The sequence below is a fragment of the Zootoca vivipara genome, chromosome 3 (assembly GCF_965207765.1).
Source record: "Zootoca vivipara chromosome 3, rZooViv2.hap1.1, whole genome shotgun sequence".
Taxonomy (NCBI): Eukaryota; Metazoa; Chordata; class Lepidosauria; order Squamata; family Lacertidae; genus Zootoca; species Zootoca vivipara.
This window is the reverse complement of record NC_142586.1, coordinates 111,461,521-111,485,383: the sequence shown is the minus strand read 5'-3', so window position 1 is coordinate 111,485,383 and position 23,863 is coordinate 111,461,521. Positions and strand designations below refer to the sequence as shown.

General features: G+C 46.2%; 1 protein-coding gene across 1 annotated transcript in view; it reads right to left on the bottom strand.

Moving 5' to 3' along the window:
* The window catches only part of PAPOLG (poly(A) polymerase gamma), a 128,745-nt gene that overhangs the window by 2,441 nt on the left and 102,441 nt on the right, over positions 1-23,863 (bottom strand). The window contains exons 4-22 of the mRNA XM_088665452.1: positions 21,819-21,885; positions 20,653-20,734; positions 20,450-20,559; positions 20,161-20,214; positions 17,902-18,013; positions 17,253-17,342; positions 13,286-13,424; positions 11,306-11,378; positions 9,595-9,715; positions 8,940-9,024; positions 7,420-7,473; positions 6,696-6,815; positions 6,031-6,140; positions 3,954-4,075; positions 3,687-3,859; positions 2,601-2,683; positions 1,962-2,182; positions 1,167-1,220; positions 699-817 (exon numbers count right to left, since the gene is read on the bottom strand). Coding sequence (XP_088521578.1) covers positions 719-817; positions 1,167-1,220; positions 1,962-2,182; positions 2,601-2,683; positions 3,687-3,859; positions 3,954-4,075; positions 6,031-6,140; positions 6,696-6,815; positions 7,420-7,473; positions 8,940-9,024; positions 9,595-9,715; positions 11,306-11,378; positions 13,286-13,424; positions 17,253-17,342; positions 17,902-18,013; positions 20,161-20,214; positions 20,450-20,559; positions 20,653-20,734; positions 21,819-21,885 — 1,969 coding nt within the window. The 3' untranslated portion in view covers positions 699-718. The remainder of the gene's footprint in view (positions 1-698; positions 818-1,166; positions 1,221-1,961; positions 2,183-2,600; positions 2,684-3,686; positions 3,860-3,953; positions 4,076-6,030; positions 6,141-6,695; positions 6,816-7,419; positions 7,474-8,939; positions 9,025-9,594; positions 9,716-11,305; positions 11,379-13,285; positions 13,425-17,252; positions 17,343-17,901; positions 18,014-20,160; positions 20,215-20,449; positions 20,560-20,652; positions 20,735-21,818; positions 21,886-23,863) is intronic.

Here is a 23,863-nt window from a genome sequence, read left to right as displayed (position 1 = left end):
CAGTGTCCGTTGGAGCAGATGGAAGCTTTTAAACACAGTGTCATTGCTGGGCCGGTACGAGGAAAGCCAAGGAGATGAGGCTGTAACCCAGATGGGGAGGGCCTCGCAGCTGCCCTCGCCCCACAGCTCCCCACCCCTGCTTTAGGTGTCGCCCGCATGGATGGAATAACTAAGACACCTTTTAAATACATTGCTGTTTTATGGTGCTGCTGATTGGCAGCTGGTTAAGTTTTGTGCGTGTCGATTTCAGGATTGTACTGTGTATTTTAAGTGTGAAAATGCTTTGGGCATTTTCTCTTAAGAAACAATAGCGGTCTGCAACCTGGTCAAATAATATATGCGCGTTTTGGTAGCTTAATCCATTAGTTAAGCCTGCATATAAGGTAAAGAATATTTCGAAAATCAGGCTGTGTTATAGTTCAAGACACACATCCTATTAGGGCATTTTAAAGAGGCCTCTTGAGAAGAGAGATTTAAGAGATTTAGGATCTCCAACACCCAGGGCAGCTATAAACCCGTGCAAGAGTGACATACACAAACACACATATGGGTGTTACTGAATCTGGGCACCTTTTCAGTTGCTTACAATATTTTTTCCAAGTAAGACCAACTGTTACAGCCCAAGTAATATGCTTTTAGAATGACATGTGAAACGAAATAATAATAAGAGCAGCCATTAAAAACACATTGCACTTAACATTGCCCGACGAGGCGCCTGCTATCGGTTGAGCGTCAGCCTGATGGAGTTTTTAACAACACGAACTCCGCTTGCTGGAATTGGAGAGGATGAATCTGGTAACTCTTTACTGGAAAGCCGCTGCAAAAGGAAAACGGAAAACGGATGTGTGAAGCTGAGCACCCAAGAGTTCAGGTACAAAAGACACATCTGTGGACTGCGGCACTGATCCTGTGCTGCTGTGTCTTTCGCTTTCCAATGCTCAGCTTCTATTCTTCTTCTAAAGTAACATAGCTGAGTGTTACGGTTTTCAGATTTCATTATCAGGGTCTTTTAACACTGATTTAACCCCATGAATTTAACCCCTAGTCTAGAACTAGGAAGTCAAGTAAATATTGGATATCAAGTAAATATTTAAGGCCTTTAGGACATAGGAACTAAAGCTCCATTTCTGGTTCTTCTTTTAAAACTAAGGGGGCTCATACAGTACCTGTGATCTTAATGTGCCAGAAGTTGGAACCAGTGTGGTGTCTCCGAGGCTGCGCTAAAGGGACCAGAAGAAGAAGAAGCTAGTCAGTATTTAAAGACAATGAACAGTGAATTACAGCCAGAAGCAGGTAAGTCTATAACATTGTGCAATTACTATCCCCCCACATGCAACTTCAAAATCTTGAAGCACAAAACAAAGCATGCCCACTCCGAAGGAATAGGAGTGGACTTTGGATTAAATGGGTTTTAAGACTGCAGCTATGGTCCATGGGGTCACGAAGAGTCGGGAACGACTAAACGACAACAAGACTGCAGCCTCAAAGCAACAATGAAGGATTTGGAGACACCGTTCAGGTGAAATCTGTCTGGAAGCCATGTGAAATAGCCTTTTACTGCATTCCTGAGACTTATCACAGCTATAATAGAAAGTGTTTCTGCCTATATCCATCCAGTGCTGCTCAGCTGACATTTGATCCGGTCCTTTCGGCTCTACAGCTACTACACAAAAGTGGAAAAGGTTGGAGGTTCCTTCAAGGCAGCAAACACAAGTCCTGTTAAAATCTTCTTCTGGAGCCCTTCAGGCAAGTTGTGTTACTTATGCTGTAAAAAAAATCTGTTAGTGGCCTCTGCGAAATCTGAGTATTCAGAAGTTGAGTATTCAGAAGTCAGGATCCTTTCCTCCCTATCCCTGTGCATGCTTCCGTCTGTTTGAGGTTGCAATCCTAGGCATTGTTTCAACATCTGTCATGTAGCATCAGGCCACTCTGACCAGCCCTTGTTCTGGAGGGGTACTTGCCCTTTCTACATCTTTCAGTCGTTTGAACCCATCTTGCAAGGCAGGTGCGTGACCTCTCTTGTTCACGGATATGTTTTTCACGCTTGCAGAAGCCAGTCCGTCCAGATGCTGCCGTTGGTTATGAGCAGTTGTGGGAGCCACATTTTGCTCTACAGCCTTGGAGATACTGTAGGTGCTTGGAGGAGGTGCAGCCATGTTGTCTGCAACTGTGGAATCCGGCTCTGCAAAAAAGAAGAATCTTTAAAACTTTTTAACTTATAGATTCCCAACAGAGAACTCTCGCCAATGCCTTCTTCTGCCACAGTACAGTTATGGTTCGAATATATGCTTTTAATACAACTGAATGCTTTAATTTAATTTAATTTAATTTTTAAAAATGAATGTATTGTTTAAACTATATTTTGCAAACCAAACTGGGATCTTAATGGATGAAGGATAGTAGCGAAAACGACACGGGAGGCTGCAGTTACGAGTTGCTGGGCTCTGCAGCCACAGTGGGTGCTGTAATTCTCCAGAGGTTTGATTCCACCCCTGGAGGCACACTCCATTGTCTCTTGAGACAGACAGGTGCCAGAAAGAATAGATGATTTTTTCAGATTTTAGGCATAGTATGTGGACCAACTACCGGAATGGACAAACCTTGAGAAGGCATCAAAGGCTGAAGGACGTTCAGTGGCTTCTCTCTGTTAGTATAGATGGTGGTACTTTGAAAGACAGCATTCCTGTGTAAAGCAGGAATAAGGGTAAGGATAATTGCCTAGGTAAGGAACACGTCTTGACATGTGTTAGGCTCTATAGGTCTTGCACAACGTCACCATAAAAACCACTTCTGTTCAAATAAATAGAGACAAAAGATTTTGCTGTGAGTCAGTTCAGCAAGTTAACATTAAGCAGATTTAAGAACATAAGAGGCTGCTGGATCAGGCCAAAGGATCAGGCTAAAGCGGCGCACTAGTCAAAGCGATGCCTCGGGGAAGCCTGCCAATCAGGAACTGAATGGAACAGCGCTCTCCACACCTGAGATTGCAAGCAACCGGTATTCAAAGGCATCTTGCCTCTGACAGTGGAGGCAGATTTAAAAGGCAGCAAAGACCAGAGTCTTTACAGCGGTAGAATAACCCAACATGGCTCAAACACACAGAGCTACAGAATCTCCAAAGCTGATCTGCGTGTCCGCCATGAACCAACCTGAATTCATAACGGAAACAAGACCCTGGGTGAGTGCCTGGAATCCTGCTACCGTTTGTGTGTAACAATAGGGAGAATTTGGCCTTGGGGAAATGAACTCAAAATTGATGGTCCCAGCACCAGGCATTATCAAATGCAGGAGCGGCTGCAGGAGTCTCTTGCAACAATGCCCTCCCCATAGTCTCATGGCACCTTAAAGACTAGCAAATATAGCACAAGCTTTCATGGGCTCAAGTCCTCTTTGCCAGATGCAAGTGGCTGAGAATTCCTGGGTCTTAAAACATCAGTGAGGCTTTGAAAATGGTACAAGCATTGACATTTTTTTTTTTAAAAAAAGGTAAAGGCAAAAGACCCCTGGGTGGTTTAAGTCCAGTCAAAGGTGACTATGGGGTGCAGTGCTCATCTCGCTTTCAGGCCGAGGGAGCCAGTGTTTGTCCACAGACAGCTTTCCAGGTCATGTGGCCAGCAGGACTAAGCCGCTTCTGACGCAACGGAACATCGATGCAGCAACACAGAATGTGTTAAGACAATGCCCACCTTTCTGCTTCTTTTGAAGAACTGCTGTTGGGTTTTGCCATGCTGCTGAAAGGGGGAAGAGCCCTGGATTGTGTCCCAACGCCTACATCCCTGTATCTTCCCAAGTAGCCGTCATCCACAGGTGTGTTTCTCAACAAAGGTCCACCAATGTGTTGGCCTATGTCTGGCATACTCTGTTAAGAAAAACTGGCTTAAGTTCACAGATCTACAACTAAAGGGTTTGTTTAAAAAATAAAATAAAACAGAAAGTCCAGAATTTGGGCTCACCTTTTTTCTCTTCTGCAAGACGTCTGCAGGCAAGTAATAGTGGAGCTGTTTCTTCCTCACGTGAGTAGCTTCGATCTTCATGCCTTCTTTCAACAGGCTGATATTATTTGCCTGCCTATAAACTTAAGGCCAAAGAAAGAAGGTCAAGCAGCTCAAGGAAACCTACACAGCAAAGTGAGCTGCTGCTTATTCTGCTGCAGCAACAGCCTCCTCCATTCACAGTCCATTCACAGAGACGTACACTGTGGGGCTTACAGAACAGGTGCACCCTGTATACCCTGGTTGTTTTGCTACCAAGCTGTTCTAATAGCTCTCAAGGGGCACCACTGCCTTTTAAACCCGACAGCAGGAGCTGAGGGCTAAGGGAGAGAAGCAGCACAGACGACGCTTTATTGGGAGGGTGGGGACTGTGACTGCTCACTAGGGTATATCATAGCTGCCAAGTACCCCGTTTTCCCCGGGAAACCCCCGTTTTTACTTACCTTTTCCTGGTGGCCCCCCGTATCACTTCGTCTCCCGTTTTTCTCCGTTATTTTCTCCTGCCGGCGGCCATTTTTTTTCTTTCTTATTTGCCCTTCTATGGGCACCAAAAATGGCCGCCGCCGGCTTCAAAAGTCGCACCTATGCATGTCCGGAAGTGCATAGACATGACTTTCGGTGTCGTCGGCGACCATTTTTGGTGCCCATAGATGGGCGGAGTGACACTGGAAGTTGTGCTGACGCACTTCCTGACATGCGTAGAAGCAACTTTCGAAGCCGGCGGCAGCCATTTTTGGTGCCCATAGAAGGGCAAAGCGACACCAGAAGTTATGTCGACGCAACTTCTGGTGTCACACGGCTGCCGGTCCCGGATTCTGCAGTCCGGGACTTGGAAGGTAAGGGGTATATTGGAAGTCAAAATAAGAGAGCCCAGTGTGGCCCTGGAAACTTCAGAGAGTGGGGAAGAACTGTTCAGTTCTCCATTGAAGCACAGCTTGGGTAGTTGCTTATAATGTTAAGGCATCACACAGAATCCCAGCAAGTTCCAGCAGTAGCAGCATTGGAAGCCAGGAGTGAAAGCTTTAAGCAGAGCACGGTGTATTTTGAGAAGCTCCCACCATGCTAAGCACTGACCCTCCTGCCACCCTCAGGTATTCCAGTGCTTCCAAGAGCGGATTTGCCACGTTCAGTGTAAACAGAACTGATTGCATGTTATTTAATGGGCTAAGGGAGAATACCTGCAATCAAGGAATTAAACCAGGTTGCAGAGGAACAATATATAGTGGTACCTAATGTTGTGAACGGGATCCGTTCCGGTGGCCCGTTCACAACATGAAAAGGCTGCAACATGAAGCGCCGCATCTGCGCACGTGCGTGACGCAATGCGGCACTTCTGCGCATGCACGCAGGTTACGGACGCACCGAACCCGGAAGTAACCCGTTCCGAGACTTCCAGGTGCGGCATGTCCGTAACCTGAAAAGACGCAACATGAAGCGGACGTATCATGTGGGTGGCATTAAAGAATGAGCGAGTCTCCAGCACTAGATTAGCCAAGGTGGTGTCCTCTGGCTTCTAATTCCCATCAACCCCAGCCAGTATTCCCTTTGATCTGGGACAACAAGTGTTGTAATTTACAACATTTGGAGGGCACCATGTTGGCTAACCCTGCTCTAGGGCCTTTTCTTTCAAATGAGACAAAGAAATACAAGTTTCTTTCTGAGCACAGTGGATTATACTGTTATGTTGCAAACAGAGTTGCTGGATGGTTAGCAAGCAATGCTTCCTTCTCATATTTCACAGGACTAGCACATAACCTCGTCAGAAGGCTTGTCGAGTTCAACACACACACACACACACACACACACAGAGAGAGAGAGAGAGAGAGAAGCTTCCAACTCTCAGCAGAACTTGATTCTTCAGTTTATAGTATAGTATAGTATAGTATAGTATAGTATAGTATAGTATAGTATAGTATAGTAACTGAAGAATTAGTATAGGCACTAATTTATACTGAAGTTAGGCAACCCTTTGGGAAACAGGCAAGCAACCTTAGCCCGCTCAGAGGCAGGGCTTTCACCAAGAAGAGAAGGGGTTTACCTGTGTCCGTGAACGACTGGATATCGTAGGTTAAGTCAACGCAGACACTCTCGGCATTCTCCGCTTTCTTAAAAAGTATCCCCAGAAACCATACAGACACAAAGTCGCTCCTGAAGGGAAAGTTCCAGGACAGCATATGAACTGAAAGGACTGGCGAGATGTCCGCAAAGTTGAAGCAATGCAGGGATTGCCAAGGAAAACCAGCATGACGCTTAAGTTATACTGAGGCAGGGCAGAGAGCTCCAGGTGTCACACAAGAAAGGGCCAGGCTACACTGCAAGGCTCTGAACCGCTATGCTTCTCTTGTTGCCCTAATGCAGGGACAGGGCACTTACAGGCGTGAGAATCAGCTGGCAGATACTCAAGTCTTGCTCCACCTGCCAAGTAGGTCTGCAAAATGCATTCCCTAGGCAGTAGTTAACTGTCCCCCACCTCCTTTCTGGCTCAGGAAAAGCCAGGCTGCAGGGAAGGAACAGTAGGCAATGGGGAATTTCCTGGCACACGAAGGCTAAGCATCCACCTTCATATTGGCTAATCTTTCCCTGAAAAATTCCCTTCCAAGGACTCCTCAATGGAATATATTCTTGTTATCACAACATGAAGTTTACACCCTAATGCCTCCGCATTTCCACGGGCTCAAGTGGCCAATTGAAGCATCAACTCACTCTTTGAATTTTTCTTTACTCCCTTGGAAGGACTGCGGATTTACTTGGGCGATTGCAATACATTCATTCCGTTCCATGTTTCCAACAAGCACGCGGATTTTCGATTCTACCAGGCCGACCCTAAAAACAAAAACACGAGAAAAATGCAGAAGGAAGTTTCAATTAACTGTTTTACTGAAGGCTGCCTGATTTACTTCTAACCACCCACTGAAGGGTGCCACCACGTGGTCCAATGGGTGTACTGCAACACACCAAAGTTACATCGCATGTATCTGAAAAAGCCTGCAATCACCCCACCCTGCTCCTTTTTGTAATGTTTTCGGACCGCTTCTGGGTTCAGTGTGATGCGTGTGGTAGTGCCTGTATTGTTTCATTTATTTAAGCTGGCGTGCCCCAACTCTCATACTCAAGACAACTTAGAAATAAAAACATCAAAGTGTGTTCAAAGCAACCCCAATAATAAACCAAACAGTAGTGAGGTTTTTGTTTTGCTTGAAAGCGCCATAAAGACTGCAGGCCTGTGTATTCTACTCTGTGTATTCTACTCTGAGCTGAGCACTTGAATGCAAGTTATCAGCATGGACATCAAACATCCTGCCATTCTAGGGTAAGGAGCTCTGGCTGTGAGGGCAGGTCTCCAGCCTATTCCCCCTGTTCACCCCCCTCCCCAAATCATATTATCCCCACAGTGAAAATCTAACGTCCAGACTTTACAATGACTTACCATTCCAAATGGTGCTCTTCAGTTGAGGAACTGGCAGTCAACACAATGTAATGCCTGGAAACGTATAGCAATGCCAATGTGACCATTTTTCAACCATTATAATAAAAGGCCTTTCCAAAGCGCTAGACAACTTTCATGTCCTCTTCAGCCTTTCTACCATTTCTTCTGCAAGGAGAAGCCTATCCCCACATATTTCCAATGCCTTGCAGGTCAACATCTCTTCCCACTTCTGGCCCAGTTGCTTGGATCAATTTAATGCTTAAGAAGAGTTTGAAGTGTCTACCAAGGGGAAGCTTCATAAGAAGAATGGCTGTGGGATTACGGAGTTTCTTTCATTTCAGCAGAATAAGATTGGTAATTAGGGCTGGACATACATATCTCAGTTCTGGTATGACTTCATCGGCTCCCAGTCCATTTGAGCACAATTTTAAGTGCCAGTTTAAATCTTTAACGCCCTAAGCGGCTTGGGACCTGGGTACCTAAAGGATCCCGTTGCTCGGTCCCAGCTCCTGCCAACCTAGCAGTTCGAAAGCACATCAAAGTGCAAGTAGATAAATAGGGACCGCTCCGGTGGGAAGGTAAACGGTGTTTCCGTGCGCTGCTCTGGTTCGCCAGAACCAGCTTTGTCATGCTGGCCACATGACCTGGAAGCTGTCTGCAGACAAACGCTGGCTCCCTCGGCCTATAGAGCGAGATGAGCACCGCAACCCCAGAGTCGGACACGACTGGACCTGATGGTCAGGGGCCCCTTTACCTTTACCTAAAGGATCACATCCTCCAGCATGAACCTGCCAGAGTACATATCAAGGCCTCCCTCTAAGGCCCTCCATCATCAGAGGTAGGTGGGTGACTACCAGAAACAAGGAATCTTTGGTCTGGTTCCTTGCCGCTGAAACAGCTTTCCCTAGGGAGGGCAGCCTGGTAACGAGCTTGTTCTTTCTTCACAGAAGAATTTTTAATAAATAATAATAATAATAATAATAATTTATTTGTACCCTGCCCATCCGGTCGGGTTTCCCCAGCCACTCTGGGTGGCTTCAAACAAAAGATTAAAAATACATTAAAACATCAGTCATTGAAAACTTCCCTCAACAGGGCTGCCTTCGGATGTCTTCTAAAAGTCATATAGTTGTTCATCTCTTTGACATCTGGTGGGAGGGCGTTCCACAGGGCAGGCGCCACTACCGAGAAGGCCCTCTGCCTGGTTCCCTGTAACCTCACTTCTTGCAGGGAGGGAACTGCCAGAAGGCCCTTGGAGCTGGACCTCAGTGTCCGGGCTGGACGATGGGGGTGGAGACGCTCCTTCAAGTATACTGGGCCGAGGCCATTTAGGGATTTCAAGGTCAGCACCAGCACTTTGAATCGTGCTCAGAAATGTGCTCTTTTAACTGCTCTTGCTGGGAGATTATTGTTATTCTGATCTTAGCATCCTTTTTAAACTTTTGTTAAGCTGCCTTGGGAGCACTGTCGGCTACAACGGCTAAAATAGGGGCTTTGAAAGCCCAGATACTCTCACATACTTGTACTTTTGAAAGAAGTTGGACGGCTCAAGCAGCTTTGACCAGTCTGATTTTCCTTGAAGAATCTCGTCTGTAACCACAAGACCTGTAAAGACACAAAACCACGATGTATGTGCTTTGTTATAAAGCTCTTTGCAGATCTTCTGAGTTGGGTAGCCTTGGGGTGCCTTCACAGAACTGGGACTAGGGAGCGCAAGTCTGAAAAGGGAAGTCAAAGGCTACTTGGTTCAGCTCATAGCACTGAGACAAAGGGGGAAAGTCACAAACCATAGAGACACATATCGAGTCTCATCTAATCAAGAACCAGATACATCTCTCTTGGCCATCAGTATCCTCATCTAGACAGTGCCCTTCCCTCTCCCAACTCCCCCTTCTGTTTCCGCTATCATAGAATCATAGAATTGTAGCATTGGAAGGGAGCCCCAAAGGTCCTCTAGTCCAACCCCCTGCAATGCAGGAACCTCAGCTAAAGCATCCATGGCAGATGGCCATCCAACCTCTGCTTAAAAACCTCAAAGGAGAGTCCACCACCTCCTGAGGGAGTTTGACCCTCGTCAGTCTGCATCTTTGGTTTTTGGGAGAACCAAACACTGCCAGCTCAAAAGTTCAGTTGTTTATACCCCACCATTTGGGAATATATATCAAGGTGGCTTACCGTATTTGAATTCTTCTACCATTACCGCTCTGGTTGAAGTTGACACATTATACGTGGAGTTCTGTTGTGGATATGCTGGGGTGATGATGGGCATCAGGTGATACCTGTCTGATGGATTTACCTGTGGCAGGTGAAGGATTATAAGAACGTTAAGAACCCTTGCTGGGTCAGACCCCAAGGCACCATCTAGTCCAGCATCCTGTTATTACGATGGCTAAGCAGAGGCTCTGAGCAAGACACAAGGGCAACAGTGCTCTCCCCAACCATGATCTCCAGCAACTGGCATTCAGAACATACCAGCGCTTTTTCATAGCCATAATGACTAGTAGTCACTGATAGCCTAATCTCCCATGTGTGTATCTGATCCCGTTATGCCATTCTGTTGTTGTTTAGTCGATTAGTCGTGTCCAACTCTTCATGACCCCCATGGACCAGAGCACGCCAGGCACTCCTGTCTTCCACTGCCTCCCGGAGTTTTGTCAAATTCATGTTGGTCGCTTCTATAACACTGTCCAACCATCTCGTCCTCTGTTGTCCCCTTCTCCTTGTGCCCTCAATCTTAGAGTTAAACTACAAAATTTTCTAATACAAGTTGTAGTTTTTATTGTGTAGTTTGGATTCTCATTTTGTACTTTTACGTTGTGAACCGCCCCGTGATCTTTCGGGTGAAGGTCGGTAGACAGGTTCAATGAATTAATTAGTTAGTTAATAACACAATACAGATGCCCTCCAACTCAACACTTCAGGTCTACGGTATTGGTTTATTATTCTTATTACTACCACAAACATTTATGATGTGCACTTCACTCTAAGGTTCCAGGGCAGGTCACAACAATTAAGACACATTAATATGAAAATACAGTATTACAGAATGTTAAAAACAGTTTAAGCTACATAATAGAACTGCCCCATCTTCTCTTCTCCCCACAAATCTATTTTAAGGTTCCCCCAACCCTCTGGAACAATTTTGGAAGTGTTTGGGGGAAGTTCTGTTGTGCTGCTTAAAAACATTGCACTAGTGGAATGGTTTAGCTGAGGCATGTCCAACAGGTAGGCCATGATCTACCGGTAGATCACTGGGCGTCTGCGGTAGATCACTGGTAGATCACTGGCTCCCCACAAAGAAGCTGAACAACTGTGGCTCCCCTAAAAAAAGCTCAAAATTTTACCTCGTCCCTGAAAAAACTCAACAACTTAGACCCAACCCCCCTCCCCCAAAATGGGCCTTCCTCCTTCCTAAAAAAAGCTCAAAAACTTTGACCTGAATTCCCAAAAAAGGGGGTAGATCACTACCAGTTTTTAACTCTGTGAGTAGATCGCAGTCTCTTGGGAGTTGGCCATCCCTTTAGCTGGATACCCTATAAAAGGTAGACAGGTGTATAGCCTCAGAATTTATAACCAAGCGGGCATATTATTCCTGAACTTTGCACTCGGCTCCCTGTTTCGTAGAGGCATGGGAATATCTCTCCCCCAACCTCAGCAACTATGCCTCTGGGTGAAGCAGATTTATGTTGTCCCATAGAATGCAATGCCTCTCGGTAAGGACACCTTTGTCAGGTGGCAGGCTTGTCAAAGCTGCTGCTGGTGTCGTGGAGAATCAAGAGAGCTCAGTATGGGTCAGTTCTCCTCCCTTCCCTCCCGACTAAAAGAGCAGCAACACTCTGACACCGGGGGATACAGGATGGTTTTCAAGGCAATGTGCTCTACGAACCCTGGGGTCCCAGGCTGGCAAGTTGAGGTTGCTCTCTTCGGGCTCTTTCAACAAGACTGGATTGGGCCATTCCCTGAAAAGAGAGCAGGTGAGCGAAACAAAGAAATCTGCATGTCAGTTACCCATATTGGTGCAGACACCCGCAGTACAACAATGCTTGTATTACACTTTTGTATTTGTTGGAAGCTGCCCGGAGTGGCTGGGGCAACCCAGTCAGATTGGGGGGGGGCACAATTTGTTTTCTTGTTTATTACATGCAGAAAATCTTAAGTATAAAGTGCAAATACCTTTGTAAGAGTGGTATTATTCTACAACATAGGAACACCAATTAGGCAAAGTGTCACACTGTTTGAATGAAGTCTAAAGAACTGTGAGCACCCTTTAATTCAAGCATTCACATTTCCCTGTAAAGTTAGCTGGGGTGGGTGGGTGGGGTGGAGGGGTGGGAAGACGAAATGGTTCATGGCGAGTACAGCCATAGGACCTGCTCCCAATTGCTCCATAGGCCACTGCTGCGTGTTCCTTCCAAAGGGAGGTACAAAGAGCAAAAACACAATGGGCCTTTTCAGTGGTGGCTCCCTGGCTGGGAAATGCTCTCTGAAGGGTGGGTGTGCCTGGTGCTATCATTATCGTAAGACAAGCCTGCTGAATCAGGTCAATGGCTCATCGAGTCTAGCACCCTCGTCTCACAGTGGCCAACCAGATGCCTGTGGGAATCCTGCAAGCGGAACAGGACTCCAGTAGTACTCTGTCCCACCTGCAATTCCCAGCAACTGGTTTTCAGAAGCATGATTTCTCCATCAGTGGAGGTAGAAAATAGCTACCAGGGCTAGTGGTACCCAGTGACAGCCTTGTCCTCTGTGAATTTCTCGAATCCACTTTTGAAGCCATCCAAGTTGGTGGCTATCAAGACCTCCCCTGGGAGCAAATTCCATAATTTTAACTATATGTTGTGAGAAGAAGCACTCTCTTTTATCTGTCAACGTTTAGGCAACCAGGTGAATATATTCTTCTTTTTCTCAGGCAGCCTGCTGTAGTGTTAAGTCTTTTAGTACTTTGGCATAGGAATAGTCTTATTTATAAAAAAATATGTACAGACCACCATTTCATTTAAAAAATATTAATGAAGCGGTTTACAACAAAAACCATAAAACCATACAGTAAAATCATTTAAAAGTTGAAAACAGACATCAATTAACCATTGTGGAAATATGTATTTATAATCGTCTGCATTAGGAAAGTTTCCAGCAGGTGTTTAGAAGTTAAAAGCAAAATGTGCCTGATAAATCTTTATTGGCAGAGTATTCCACAATACTGGGCCGATGACACTTAAAACTACTCCTTGTTCTTATCTTTTTTGCCCTATTGCAAGTGACAATTGTGTTACTTCAAGACACTTTATATAGGAAGCAACTGATAAATTTTGTTGCAATAAAAAGCCACCCTTGTCCTACTAGGGAAGTGATGGCCAAACTTGGCCCTCCAACTGTTTTGGGACTACAATTCCCATCATCCCTGACCACTGGTCCTGTTAGCTAGGAATGATGGGAGTTGTAGTCCCAAAACAGCTAGAGGGCCGAGTTTGGCCATCACTGTACTAGGGTAAGGGAAAGGCCAACCGGGAGTTGATTTTAGTGCCTGAAGACATAGAAGACAATGCACAATATCAACAACTCGGAATCTGAAAGCACACTTCTAAACAAAACAGCAGGGGAGACACTCAGGGGTCATTCCTGGCCAGGAAAACATTTTGATGGCAGCAGAAAGGTGCAGTTACTGAAGGCAAGTTACTGAAAAGTCTCTGGGGTGGATTCCAAGGGCATCCCATTCCGAAACGCGCAATTTTATGGTTACTTTACTTGCCAGCCGTAACTGAGCGGCAACATCTTGCCAGCCCGAGATCTGATCTGTGTTCTTCCTAGTTATAATCTAGTAGTTCATGTACAATCTGTGAATTGTGAAGGCTGGCCAGATACTTACCACCTGGAGAAAACCAGGAAGAATTTATGAACCAGCGTTGAGGCCAAGGCATTCGGATACAGCTGACACGTCCTTGCCACCAGCATGGCCCAAGAAACACCACCAAGAAATCCCAGCATATTTGAATAAATCCCACGCCCTAAAAGGCAGACATTTGTCACTTCAGATTTCCCTAGCGTTTCAGATAGCTTCAGGTTAGCAGAGGGCCAAACTAGAGCTTAAATACGCAGCAGGGCAACTATATAATCTTGGTTTTCCTTAGCCAAATATGGGAGAGGGAAAGCCCAATTCGCACTCTCAGGAAGGGGGGGGGAAGGGCTTAGCTATTCACTTCTCCTGCCAAGATCAAAAGAAAAGGGGGCTAGGAGCCTTAGAAAAAGCAATTACAGCAATTCGTATTTACTGTAACGGTAATTTTAGTTCCGATTTGGAATCAAATGCATGCTTTGCTTTCAAAAAAGCTCCCTCTTGTGGTGCCTATTGCCCTTCCATCAAAATTTGAGTGTGCTACGTATATGTTAATCCCTTCTACCTACTTATTAATTATTATTATTATTATTATTATTATTATTATTATTATTATTATTATTATTTACTGAATTTATATACCAATTTATTTACTGATATGATAGCCATGTTCAAATATATGAAAGGATGTCATATGGAGGAGGGAGAAAGATTGTTTTCTGCTGCTCCAGAGAAGCGGACACGGAGCAATGGATTCAAACTTCAAGAAAGAAGATTCCACCTAAACATTAGGAAGAACTTCCTGACAGTAAGAGCTGTTCGGCAGTGGAATTTGCTACCAAGGAGTGTGGTGGAGTCTCCTTTTTTGGAGGTCTTTAAGCAGAGGCTTGACAGGCATATGTCAAGAATGCTTTGATGGTGTTTCCTGCTTGGCAGGGGGTTGGACTGGATGGCCCTTGTGGTCTCTTCCAACTCTATGATTCTATATACCACCCTGAACCCAGAGGTCTCAGCAACCTGCCCAGCAATGGTCTAATGATGTACACAACAACAGCTGCATGCAAGTCAGAGGCAAACATGCAAGGTGACTCCACACTGCTGATCTGCACATCCCTGAAAGGGGAGCAAATGACTAGCATTTGACAGGCCAGCTCGGGAGCAGCAACAGCAGCAGCACCTTTGGCATGGTTCAGGATTCCCCAACAACTTGCATGAAGAAGAGGAGTGTGCACCTTAAAGGAGTTAAATGCATGCAAAGAAGTTGCCGGAAACAGCATGCATTTTGCAATAGGGGATTTTATGGCACAACTGTACCGAAGCCATGTTTTACTATGCGGCAATTTCTTTGAACTCTGGTCATAATGTTGCACTCTACCCAATTTTCATGTTGTTTGGGCTTTTAACAGCAGTCTTGAAAGACCTACAGTGGCTCCCAGTACGTTTCTGAGCACGATTCAAAGTGTCAGTGCTGACCTTGAAAGCCCTAAATGACCTCGGCCCAGTATACCTGAAAGAGCGTCTCCACCCCCATCGTTCAGCCTGGACACTAAGGTCCAGCGCTGAGGGCCTTCTGGCGGTTCCCTCCCTGCGAGAAGTGAGGATACAGGGGACCAGGCAGAGGGCCTTCTCGGTGGTGGCGCCCACCCTGTGGAACGCCCTCCCACCAGATGTCAAAGAGAAAAAACAACTATCTGACTTTTAGAAGACATCTGAAGGCAGCCCTGTTGAGGGAAGTTTTCAATGACTGATGTTTTAATGTATTTTTAATCTTTTGTTTGAAGCCGCCCAGAGTGGCTGGGGAAACCCTGCCAAATGGGCAGGGTATAAGTAAATAAATATTTTTATTCTTATTGAGACAGCTGAAAAGAGTGCATTTGTCACCTGGTGATAGGCAGCTGGTAACCTCAAGAGCATCCAAGCTTCAGCTCGGTCTAAGAATGCACTTACAACAGATGAACATTATGGGCTGTCAAACCCACATACTGGTTGGTGCTCTGTTCCACTTGTGAACCTTCTTTTTCTTTTTTTAAAGGCCTACAATGGTACATATAGCTTCACTTAGAAATTACTTGCTCTCTCCCCTTGTGATATTGATGCGAGGTAGTAGTCAGCCTCCCTCCCTCCAGCAATTGCTGTCACTTCACTGAAACGAAGGAAAGCACAAGAGCTTGTATTCTTGCAGGGAACCCTATTCCTCTATGCACCCAGTGCCGGATTTACGCATAAGCTAAACAAGCTATAGCTTAGGGCCCCACTCTCTTTGGGGCCCTGCAAAAAAAAATAAAGGAAAAAAAACCCCTGGATGTACATTTCCAAAATATATGATAAAAAAACAAATAAAATAAAACCTACGTACAGCAACAGTGTTTTGTGTTGTGTAGGCTCCTATGATGTAAGTCACGGGCCCTGCCTGCTAGCCTGCTCCCTAAAATATCACTGGTTTGCTCATTTCTATATATAGGGTGCCTACATTCTGCATGTGCAAATGGCTTTAGATACCTATGAGGTCCATAACCATATAGCATATATTCCAACACAAAAAACGGTGACACTTTGTTGTTGACAAAGGACAGTTGGACATATAAAGGGCCCCATTACCTTCAGTACCTTAGGGCCTCATCCAACCTAAATTTGGCCCTGTATGCGCCATTTGCTAAACTGGCATATAAGGTGGGCCTGAATGGATCAGGCCAAGGGCCATCAAGTTCAGCACCCCATGTCTTAAAACGGCCCAGGCAGGTGCCTCTGAGTGCTTATGAAGGTTGCAACTGGCCTCTCCCTGGTGCGTCACAGTATCTGATCTTCCTAGGACTTCACTGCCTCAATCCACAGCGGTTTCATCTAAAGGACTGTCACATGGACCAAACTTGTTTTCACCTGCTCTGGAGGCTAGGACCCAAAACAATGGATCCAAGTTACAAGAAAGGGGATTCCAACTAAACATCAGGAAGAACATTCGTGGAACGGACTGTCTTGGAAGGTGGTGGACTCTCCCTCCATGGAGGTTTTTAAGCAGAGATTGGATGGTCATCTGTCATGGATAATTGAGATCCCTGCATTGCAGGGGGTTGGACTAGATGACCCTCAGGTTCCCTTCCAACTCTACAATCTTATGCCTCTATACCAGGCATCCCCAAACTTCGGCCTTCCAGATGTTTTGGACTACAATTCCCATCATCCCTGACCACTGGTCCTCTTAGCTAGGGATCATAGGAGTTGTAGGCCAAAACATCTGGAGGGCCGCAGTTTGGGGACGCCTGCTCTATACCATTGCCAATAAGCCATTCTTCCAGACCAGGGGTGAGGAACCAGTGATCCTCCAGATGTCGTTGAACTACAACTCCCATGATTTCTGACCATTGGCCATGCGGTCTGGGGATGATGGGGAGTTCAACAACAGCTGGAAGGCGAGTTTCTCACCCCTGACACAGGTGCATCCTCCGCAAATTCGCCTGATCCTTTTATTACTTGGAAATCTCCCAAGTTAGCAGGAGACCTGAAGACAGAGTTTCATGGAACCAAGATTCAAGGGGTAAGCCTACATTCCTAGGCCAGATTTAGGAGCTAGCAAGGTTACCTGGAAGCCAGGTTGGAGTCGAAACACCTGACCCCTGCAGGAGCCTTGGTGCTTAGTTAGGGCGCCCTAGCTTTTAGGTGACAGCCCCCAAACACCTGCAATTCTTGAGGCTCTGATATGACTTCGAATGAGGGGGCAGGGAAGGAAGCAAGATTCCTTTCCTGGCCACTAGATTCCAAACTGGTTAGAAGTATTCATCAGGAGCAGCTAGCACATTTCCAGGTGTTTCTCTGCCACCATTAGACCAGCATTCAAGCTCGTTTAAAGAGCGGTCCTCAGGATTGGAGACGTAATCGCCATTATGCAGATTCTGAAGGCAATGTGCAGAGGCGACAAGCTCACTTGGCTTAGCCTAAAGAGCCATTTCAAGGACTATTAAGCTTAGGGGCTGATACCACAAAATTTGATGTATTAAGTACTTACGTTTTGCCCACAGTTTAATTGCTCTGAGCGTCAGCCTGAAGTTCTCCTTGTCTGGTACTAAATGAAGTATTTCATCAGTGACTCTGCAACCTGCCGGCAAACGTTAAGCCTTTACGTTAAATCAGGCAAAGGTACCAGGCTACTGAGAGGCAGTCAGATTGAATAGACACGGTGCAGAACAGGCTTCTAATTTTGCCTGTTAAGTCCTCCCGCACAACATGGCTTGAACTGAGAAAGCTAAGTGGAAATACTAGACTTATCAGGCTCATGCTACGGACAGGATTCAAAGAACCACACAGCTACTTCTGCCTGCCGAGGGCATTGCAAACATCCGCTGCTGCGTGGCAGGCTGCTTTTGGAACTGCAACCATTCCCAGGTTCAAAGCATCACAGCTATTAAGCTTCACTGTGTCACTGAGAAAGTCTGTCTATTCCATACCTACTGGGCAGCGAGACAGCCTGCGCATCCTTCCCTGAACTTCTTGGAGGAAAAGGCAGAACATAAAATATAGTGTGCCACATATGAATCTGCTACAAAAATCCCCTATCAAGTATGCCACTGGGCAGATCACAGCCATTTAATACCCAGTTACTTGAGTAGCTGTGTTTAGCAGCCACCATTAAGAAAAACTGGAAAGGTACGCATTACCATTTAAGCTCCGAATACACCTTATATCGAGGCTTCCCAGATGCGAGTTGTCCCGAAGATCCAGGTTATCAGACAAGATTGGCACAGCCAGCCTCGCAAAGACAAGATCGATCTAAGGAGGCAAGAAATGAAAGTAGCCTCTCAGCAAGTGACCTCTTTAACAGCTGGCCACCAAACATCAAGAACATAGGCCTGGCTTGCTAGAGCGGTGGAAATGCCTTCAAGCATGTTCCACAGACACTGCCCCGAGCATTTTTAAATTTTCTTCATTCCATAATATTTTTAAGCCGTTGACAAGGCGGACCCAATAAAGCAGGTTGCCACAAGGGATCAAATTTAACTGCAGAACAATCAAAAGGGACCTTCCTGGTGAGGCACTCCTTGAAGTGTTTAGGCCACAAGTTGTTTAGGGGCACCCGCCCTGTGGAACGCCCTCCCATCAGATGTCAAAGAGAAAAACAACTACCAGACTTTTAGAAGACATCTGAAGGCAGCCCTGTTTAGGGAAGCTTTTAATGTTTAATAGATTGTTGTATTTTAATATTCTGTTGTAAACCGCCCAGAGTGGCTGGGGAAACCCAGCCAGATGGGCGGGGTATAAATATATTATTAATTATTAATTATTATTATTATTATTATTAGGCTTTATAGGTAAACAGCATACAAGCATCTTATATTTGGCACCAGAGTGTTGAATTGCAATCCCCGCAGGGTGAGTGTTATGTAGTACTAATGAACTGATGGATTAACAACTGAATTGTTCCACACGGAGCCCCATAGCCATTACGGTGAGGTTACCAGCACACAGATTCCTGTGGCAAGGATGGTGAAAGCCACTTACAAAAATAGTTTTTTTATTAAGGTTTTTTATTTTATAAAGCAAACAAATAAGCAGGGGAAGGTACTTCTCTTGTCTCCACTTTCAATTCATAGTCTTTTTCACAGTTGGTTTACATTTGGTGAGAGGCTGCTTGGTAGCAGCTCTATCAGACTACAACTCTTGCCCTTTCAGGTTGGACTATATCTGATAAGGAAACAGTGTGAGAATTTGCTACTATTCAAAGCTGTACAAAACAAAAATGCCACATGGAGATAAAATAGGACAATTCTTACCTAAAACAAAATTAACGAGTCTGTCTAATGGAAGATGAGCAATAATTAAGACAGATTAAGAAATATTGGAAGTTACTAAAGGGTTGAAAGAAAACAAGGCTCCGGTCCCAGTTGGGCTGACATGGATGTTTTATTTAAAAATCCATTGAAAAAGACAATGAATGAAATGGTAGAAAAATATATTCTGGGGACCTGGAAAGAAACCAATATAGTGGTGATTCTAAAGGAAGGCAAGGACCGATCATCAGTGACTGCATATCACCCAATTATAAAATTTTCATTGCAATATTGGTATAAAGTCTGAACAACATTATAAGCAAAATTAACAGTCCAGATCAGACAAGACTTATATGGGCAATGAAAATGAGACAGTATTTGTAAAATTATAGGTATTATGAATTATGTGGTAAGTAATAAACATGGATTAATACTTTTGTTTCTTGATGTGGAGAAGGCCTTCGACAATGTGCAGTGGCCTTCTCTATTTCAGTTAATGAAATTCCACAATTTTGGAGATAGATTTATGAATTGGTTTCCAGCTTTCTATACTGACCCCAAAGCAAGGGTTTTAGTGACTGCTACATCGATAACATTTAGCCCATCTACTGAGCCATTCATGCACTGTAAATCCAAGGTTTCTATTTGGGGAAAGCCTCGTTATTTTTTACTGCAATCAATATATTTTTGCCTCTTTACCACTGTCTCTGTCCTTATTCTAGATATCTTTAAAACAAAATCTATTAATTTAGCCATAGCTGCATACTCCCATATTTTATCTCTCCATTCTGTATTTAAAGATCAGTGTTTTGTATTAGGTATAATGTAATGATTAAAGTGCTTTGTTCCATCTCCTAGTCTTCACATTCCATCCCCCCTATCCTCCAGGTTCCCAGTCCCCAACCTTCTAAAGTCAGCATCATGCTTCCACTGAGCATGCTTAGTCCTCGTTGGACCAGTGTGAGTCAGTGTCTCATCTACATTGAATTATTTAACTTGCCAGCTATCCTCCCATCAGTTGCAATCCATTTAACCAACTAAAGCACTCATGAAATGCAATCACATTGGTTCATGGATCATCTAGTTTTGCCCCCAAACCACCATAAATACTAATTTCTATGAAGGAAAGAGGAAGTAATTATTTCTTACCTCAATACCATCAAATTCAAACTTGATGACTGGTACATATGCATCTTCTACTGCCTGTAGGAAGGAGAGATGAAGACAGCTTTTACGTAATCTAAGTGACCACATTTGGAATGAGATGCACTAACAGTATGACATAGAGAAGGACCAATGTTCCAATTCCCTACAAGGCGGCCTCATACCACCCAATTATCATGTCAAGCACAATGCTTTTCAATGGTCGGCACGCACATGAGTAAATATTACACACACTGGCTCGTCCAAGCAAGACAAGAGACTTACTGGTACTTACTCTTAAGTTCCTGATGCCATCTTTGAGCTTTAGCTTCTCAAAGAACAACTGGAAGAAGTCCGACCTTTCCACATGTCTAGGGGCAACACAGAGAGCATCTATATCAGCACCTGCAAGAAGAAAAAACCATCAAAATTAGCAGCTTTTAGTAGCTTAAGGCAAACTACTTCCCAGGTTGAGGCGTCGTCTTATGAGAATCATACCTTTTGTGTGGACTCCAAGCCGATAGGAACCAAACGTAAAAATCTTGCCACCACAACGTGATGAGACTGAAGATGGGAGGTTCTGCAGGAAAGTTGGAAACATTTACACCTTGAAAATCTAAGCTACTGGGTTCCCCCCGAGAAGTCTGCTGCCGCATCAAGTGTGCTTGCTTGTTGCGCACAGAAAGGCGCAACAGAATTCTCACACCTGCATGGAGAGCGCACAGCACCCAAGCTTCTGCGCTGTGAGAGCAACGACTTCGGTGCTGGAGCCAGTAAACCAGGGGGCATGGGGACGGAGAGAGGGAGAGACAGTATTAGTGCTCTCTCCCCATCCAAGGACCATCGGTGGCCATGAAACCTTGCTGTACCTGAGCAAGCAGCAACATACTCGCTTCACCCTCTTCCGTCCATCAGCCTGGCTAGGACCAATTTACCTCTGGGGCCTCCTCTCCCAGAATTCTCCTACACAATGGCCATGGTACAGTGGTACCTCGAGTTACAAACGCTTCAGGTTACAAACTCCGCTAACCTGGAAGAGTTACCTCGAGTTGAGAACTTTGCCCCAGGATGAGAACGGAAATCGTGTGCTGGCGGCGCAGTGGCAGCAAGAGGCCCCATTAGCGAAAGCACGCCTCTGGTTAAGAACCGTTTCAGGTTAAGAACGGAGCTCCGGAACGAATTAAGTTTGTAACTAGAGGTACCACTGTACTTTTAATTTGCCTGTTTCCTCCTTTCTCCCTGTCCTTTGGTCCATTTGAAGCAGGTCTATTAAAATATCTTAAGGCATGAACTCCTTCGAGCACATCAGCAGAAAGGCAATATATGCTCTGACTTTTGTTTCCCACCCACCAAAAAAAGAGAGAGACAGAGACAGGAAACCCCTTCTACGGAAAGATCTAGGGTGTTGGGTGCACACAGAATTTAGCGGACTGCTAACCAGGGCTTGGTGGGGCAGGTATGGGGGAAGAAGAGGGGAGGTTGGAGAGGGCTCACCCACAGCAATGGACTTGCTGTATACTTGAGGATGCGTGCATCATGGCAGCTGTTAATAGCTCACCCTTTGAAAAGGTCAGAATCTTACAGCAAGAACAACAGAATCCTAGCTACAAAAGGTAAGAAAGAGTAGGCCAATATAAAAATCGTGTCTTTGACAAATTTCTTACCTTCTTCTCTGCAACCTCCACAATCCACTCTCTGACCAAATTATTTAGTTTACTGAGAACAACTATCCTGCAATGGGGGAGAAATGTTAAAAAGGGAAGATTTAAAAGGAGTAGTAGAAATTGTGGTTGCTTCAAGCTGGTTATTCCACTGTTAATGAGTAAAAAAAAGAATCACTGTTACTGCCTTGTTAATGGGTCATGGCAACTATTTTGCATTCAGGCAGCAGTCACTGTCTCCTTCTTCCTGCATCCATCCCCTCAATTCACTCCTTTCCTCATCCTACCTACGACACTTGCCAGTTCAGGCATCTGTTGAAGTGGGCTGAGATTGACAAAGGCAATAATTTGGTCACTCTTCACTGTTTTTGCTGCAGCGGATTAACGCGGATAGCCTTCCGGTAATTACTATAAGCTTAGTAATTTGAACAAATATTACGCAATATGGCAGTCATTTGTTCAATATACAAAGGAAACTAGCCTTGAAGACAAACTTTCCGAAGCATCTTTGCAGACAGAGCTACGCTGAACAGCCCAGCCTAAACTATATGCTTCTCTGGGAACAACTGTCCACGATGGGGAAAACAACTTTTGTGCTGTCACCAAGACATTCTGGAGATGTGGATAATTTGTATGGATTGATAAGAGTCATTTGTGTGTTAACGTACTACCGTGTTTTCCCCTTTTTAAGACACCGTCTTATTCTTTTTTTTACTCAAAAAAACACACGGTGTCTTATTTTCAGGGGATGTCTTGTACCTTAAGGCCTCCTCGGAGGGGCCAGGCAGCTGGCTGGGGTGCTGCTGGGCGCTCTGTGCGGTGCTGCAGCAGCAGCTGGTTCCAGGCACCAAGGCAGCAGGCCGCTGGCTCAGTGCTTCGTCCGGCGCTGCGGAGCGCTCCTCTCTGCAGCTGCCGGTTCCGGTAGCAGGGCGGCAGGCAAAAAAAACCAAAACCAAAGAGGCCAGGCCGCTGCACTCCGCCCAGCGCTGCAGGGCGCTCCGAGCCCTCGGCGCTGCGGAGCGCTCCTCTCTGCAGCTGCCGGTTCCGGTGGCGGGGCGGCAGGCAAAAAAAAAAAAAAAGAGGCCAGGCCGCTGCACTCCGCCCAGTGCTGCAGGGCGCTCCGAGCGCTTGGCGCTGCGGAGCGCTCCTCTTTGCAGCTGCCGGTTCTGGTGGCGGGGCGGCAGGCAAAAAAGAAAAAAAAGAGGCCAGGCCGCTGCGCTCCGCCTGGCACTGCGGAGCGCTCCGCTCTGCAGCCGCCGGTTCCGGTGGCGGGGCGGCAGGCCGCCTCGGGCAGGCAAAAAAAGAGAGGCCAGGCTGCTGGCTCGGGCGCGCGGAGCACCCCGAGCCTCCAGCAGCAGCAACAACAATCCCAGAGGCTCGGGGCGCTCCGCGCTCGCTGCTGGGCAACGACCCGGCAAGCCTCCTCCTCGTCCTGCTGGCTCTCAGAGGCTCGGGGTGCTCCGCGCGCACTGCTGGATGCCGACCTGGCAAGCCGCCTCCTGCTCTTGCCGGCTCCCAGAGGCTCGGGGCACTGCACCATGCCTCAGCCCCCACAGCACTGAGCGCGCCTCCTTCGCCTCCTCTTCCCCAGCCTGCGCTCGAGGCCACGGTGCGTGCAGCCGCCTGCTGCCCAGACTTTTTGTTCTCTGCCCCTCCGTCTCGCCCACCTCGAGCCTCACATTGTTCACCTCTTCGCCCGCAACTCCCTCCCGAGACGCGGAAAGCTGCTTCACGCGGCAGCATCTGCTGAAAAGCAGTCGACTCTCGCGCCCCCTCGCCTCCCCCCCCTCAGGAGTCCAGCGCAAGGTCCGGCACTGAGCTCTGCCTGCGGGGCCCTGAGGACCCGCGCACACCCTTGCCTCCCCCTCGGCGGCCCCGCTCGGCGGCAGCCCACGCCGCTTGCCGGACACCCCTCTTCGCTGTGACTTCTTTCTCTGCTTTACTTCTTATTTCTATACTCTTGCCGCGGCCAGCGTGCTGGGTCCCGCTGGCTGGCTGGGGCACTCAGCGGTCTCGCTCCTCGGAGGTATGGCTTATTTTCGGGGTAT